The sequence below is a fragment of the Echinops telfairi genome, unplaced genomic scaffold (assembly GCF_000313985.2).
Source record: "Echinops telfairi isolate 266 unplaced genomic scaffold, ASM31398v2 ScPeMD7_443;HRSCAF=831, whole genome shotgun sequence".
Lineage (NCBI taxonomy): Eukaryota > Metazoa > Chordata > Mammalia > Afrosoricida > Tenrecidae > Echinops > Echinops telfairi.
In genome coordinates this window covers 681868-686460 of record NW_022104341.1, presented here as the reverse complement: position 1 = coordinate 686460, position 4593 = coordinate 681868, and the positions used below count along the sequence as shown (strand labels likewise).

Here is a 4593-nt window from a genome sequence, read left to right as displayed (position 1 = left end):
TATACACACACACACACACACACACACACACACACACACACATATATATATATATATAAATAAAATGTCAATAATCAGCCACTAACAAGTAGCCTTTTAGTTCCACACATTCTACTTCTGCGCATACCAATCACCCATACTTTCAACTCCTCCACTGCCTTTCATTTGCCAAATGCAAAACTGAGCACTGCCAATGCATTCTGAGTCGTAGCAATGCAGTTGTTCTGTCGGTACCAGGGTCTTAGTTTGAGCATCGCTTTTTAAATGTTCTTGAATTTTGTCTTTATCAAATTAAGGTTAGCAGAAGATATATTCTGAAAATGAATTCAGGTTGTTAAAACATTAAGATTTATAACTAGAATGCATTTATAGTAAGTTAAAAGGTACTCAAACTACAGATACTGAGAAGTGCTTTCCATCCAACTAGTAATACAAAATCTAGGTCTCAGGTAGAAGTCACTCTGCATGCTAAATGCAGAAAACTGCCTCTGTCCAACACTCACTGGATGTAGGTGAATCTACTGTGTGTTCAATAGTGGAGGGCAAATTAATTAACTTACATTTTAAAAATTATGAAGACTATTGAAAAATGAATATTTAAAAGGAACATGTTTTTTTTTCTTATATAATTTAATCTCACAGGGAATGAAGTCAACAATCTCCCAACCCCATATATTCTCATAGGATGTAAACTTCTTGTTTACTTCTATGCAGACTCAGGAATATAGGAACAAAGTATGTACAAAAATAACACAATTACATAAATCAGCCCTCTAAGTTTTCATTCTGAAAGTGATGTCCATATCTAATAATAAGAAGGCACAAATACAGCTTCTCCTACATCAACCAAAACACATCTGCATTATAACATCCTAGTAGTTCCACAAAACTAAACCAATGGTCACTTTACACACAAACACACACATGGTTTCAAAAGGTTCATAGGAAAAAGTCACTATCCTTAATTCTATTTTTCCATAAGCTGTCTCTCATATGAATGTCTAAATAGATATTTATAATCTCTGATGAACATTTTGCTAGCACTACTTATTTTCATCCATTTGATCACATATTTCATCCTTTTTAGCCATTTTAATCATCATAATGAATTCCTAAATTCTAAAACAATGTTTCCAATAGTGGATAATACTGTCCCAAGGTTTTGGGGAAGGGGGGGGGGGGCACCTGTGAAAGCAGGTACCTACACTTTATGCTGAATTGCAGGCTCTAATACAAAACTTTTAAATTGTCAGGTGGGGGGTATGGGGGACGGGACAGGGCTTTTTCCCCCCCTTGAAATGGGGGTAGTCCAATAAGTCTGAAAACTTATGCTCTTAGGGGTACTCAAAAGTCTCAATATCTGTGAACCTGCGAAATAAACAAATAATAACCCTATTCAGGCCTCCGAGTTATAGGTGTGAATGATGAAGAGTTCTGTCAATCTGCCCTCTTATGGAAGCGTGTCCTCAGCCTCCCTTCAGTAGTTTACTTACAAATGAACAAAATTGAAAACTTTTAAAAGAATATTAAGATTATGATAAAAATAACAAGTGCAGCTAAAATCTAAGAAGTAGTGCCAATATTTTTAATATTTGTTTTACAGATTGGGAAAACACTTTTGTCTACTTACTCCTTCCTTACACTACACACTATCTGCCTTCCACAGTCACTGGTATAAACTGTTATAGTTTAGCACTCTACATAGTATTTTCTTTATCCAAGCTAAACTAAGGCTCACACACACTGGACTCTTAATCACTGTGTAACATCCCAAAATGCATCCTAATAGAGTACATTGGTCACTTAAATTTTGCTTAATAAACCTTCTAATACACCCTCCAAAAGAAAATTTTTTCTACAAATGCTTAAATAGCAGGAAACCAATTTAAATTGGATTCATAAGTGTTTAAGTATCCTTAAGAGTGGGATTATGGTTTTAAGGCAATAGACTTACCTATTCTGCACCTGAGTTGCTGCAAAATGAACATAATTCTTCTTTTCAAGAAGCTTAGCCAGTAGATTTTCAATCGCACCTTTCTGATTTTGAAAAGCTTCTTCCAAAAACTGATACCTTAAAACCAAAAGAAAACTATATTTAAAACGGAAAATATGCAACCAAGACTTCAGAAATTAAGAAAATTGAGTCAACTGTGAAACCTTAAAGGATCAATTCGATTGGCATAAATCACGTACCCTTTAAATTGGAAAACACAACCACATTATAGAAAACAATTTTAAAGTGGAGAAAATCAACTATAGCTTCAATACAACAAAACTACTGTTACTATAATATATAGCTCTTTCGTCTTTCTGATATGCATTTTACAATGCATGTGTACTCAACACTATAGATGCAATTTTACAGCACACTTATCCTTACAATCACTTAAAATTATTTTTCAGCTCTAGATGCTGTATATTACTGAATGTTCCAAAACAGTTTTGTCAGTAACAATAACATTCACAACAATTTTAGTTTTTAGCTTTACCAACATGAGTGGTACATGTTAAGATTGTAAAACTACTTTTGTGAACATTTACAAGTATACAGTTCATTCAAATATACAGTTCATTGGCTATTAGAAATCTAGAATAGTTTCTGCTTAAATGATCATTACATCAACAAACATGTTTTAGCTCCTTGGATATTCAGGAAGGATCCACTCTTGGAGAAGGACATCACGTGTGATACAGTTAGGGTCAGAGAAAAAGCAGGCAATCACCAACCAGATGGACTGGCACGGTGGCTGCAACACTGGCTCAAACATAGCATTTTTTCTGTTGTACATGAGGTTGCTGAGTTGGAAACCAACGGGCCCAACGGCACCTACCAATAACACATGCTAGAATACATGAGTAAAAAAATCCATTATGGCTCATCTTCTAGTAGGAATTTGGCAAAAATATGAAATATGATGGGGGTATATACAAACTGCAACAAAAACACAGTGATAAATCTGCCTGACATTATAAAAGTGTTCACAGTAAAATCAGAATACTATGAGTCTATGTTAAATGCAGAGGCATGTCAGGGTAAAACAATAAATTCTTTGATATATCCTAAGAAAAACATGAGAAAGTTAGAACAGGGGACAACTACTGATAAATTCTAATTCTTAGATTTCCTTCTCTCATATTGGGAAACCATTTTAGAATTTTACCTAATATATGATCAGAAAAATTATGGGACAAAATATTTAAGATGGTTTTGAAGGAGGGAGCAATAGAGAAAGATGAGCGAGAACTCTAGAATGTCTGAGATGAGAAATCCGTGTATAGAAATAGTCGGTAAGGCTAGAAACAAACAAACAAGCAGAAACAATGGTCTTTGGTCAGAGAAGGCAGCCATTTTATTAAGCGGGGAATTTATGTGCCTTCAGTTATAGGAAGGTCCAGGGTATGGCCTGAGAACAGAATGCACAGCTAAGTTAAGGTCAAGAAAAGATCCAAAAGTGGGGTGTTGACAAAGTTATAACTATCCAAGGACACACTCAGAAACCACTACAATAAACTCTGGTATTGAGGTGAAGCGGTGGCTCTGAACATTTAGATGTTCGTGTCTTCAGTACGATGACAGTTGAGGTAAAACCAAGAGCATGGTGTACGAAAGCTGTAAACATGAACCAAAGTTGGGTAAGGATGTTTTCTGAGTGGCAGGGTTCAAGAGGTAAAGGAAGAATGGAAAGCAGCAGAAGGGGAAGAGTACAGCTTTCCAGTAGGGCTTTTATTTTGTATACAATAGTTTTATAGCCAACAAAAAAAAATGTAAGCTGGCTATAAAATAAAGGCTAGCACATTGTAATTACATATAGATTAAAAGGACAAAAGGGATTTGGGTGTTTTAATTTAAAATATATGTAAAGAGGTTCTCTTTTTGGAAATGGCAACCAAGGTGTGATAGGTAGGTTTTTTGTACCAACCTGGCCAATGAACACGAGGGATTAATTGAAGGGTGGAGAGATAAGTGGCTCAGCGAGCCTCGCCTTTCTTGTCTCTTGCTCTCTGATGATCAGAACAGTGTGTGGCTGCCTTAGCTGGTTCTCTGCCTCAACTTGCAAGCTACGCTACCTGTGGGACACCAACCCAGGGACTATGTCACTATAGTTTGAGGTTCCTTCAAGACCTGCTTCACCACACTATTGGAGTATACATCCCTTGAGCTGGGGGCTGTGGACCCTGTCATCTGGCTGACTGTTGGTGACCTTCCCTGCTGTTTACTGCCTGTGGCCAGATTGCCTGAATTATCCTACAGAGGACTCATCTGTCTGCTTTCTTGACTTGCACCCGGTGGCCCTCAACACTTGAAGGACTGCCAGTGTATTAGTTGTCTCACAGAAGTGAGTTGCACTGAGCCATTTGTACTGTTCCATAGACTAATTAGTTGCTTATTTCTTATGTTGTATATATCTATATAAATATATATAAAATCATAAGTATCCTGGTTTTGTTTCTCTAGAGAACCCTGTCTAGCACAAAGGTTTATTCCTTCAATGAACAGCAACATTCTATTCATATATCAGGGTTTGCCTACATACAAAATAAAACTTTACTATGTTAAATCTGTTTACACACAAACTAAGTAGATGAGGATAG

At 36.3% G+C, this 4593-nt stretch overlaps 1 protein-coding gene across 1 annotated transcript in view; it reads right to left on the bottom strand.

Moving 5' to 3' along the window:
* The window catches only part of TRIM33 (tripartite motif containing 33), a 133253-nt gene that overhangs the window by 34506 nt on the left and 94154 nt on the right, over positions 1-4593 (bottom strand). Inside the window, exon 8 of the mRNA XM_004699512.2 lies at positions 1955-2071. Coding sequence (XP_004699569.1) covers positions 1955-2071 — 117 coding nt within the window. The remainder of the gene's footprint in view (positions 1-1954; positions 2072-4593) is intronic.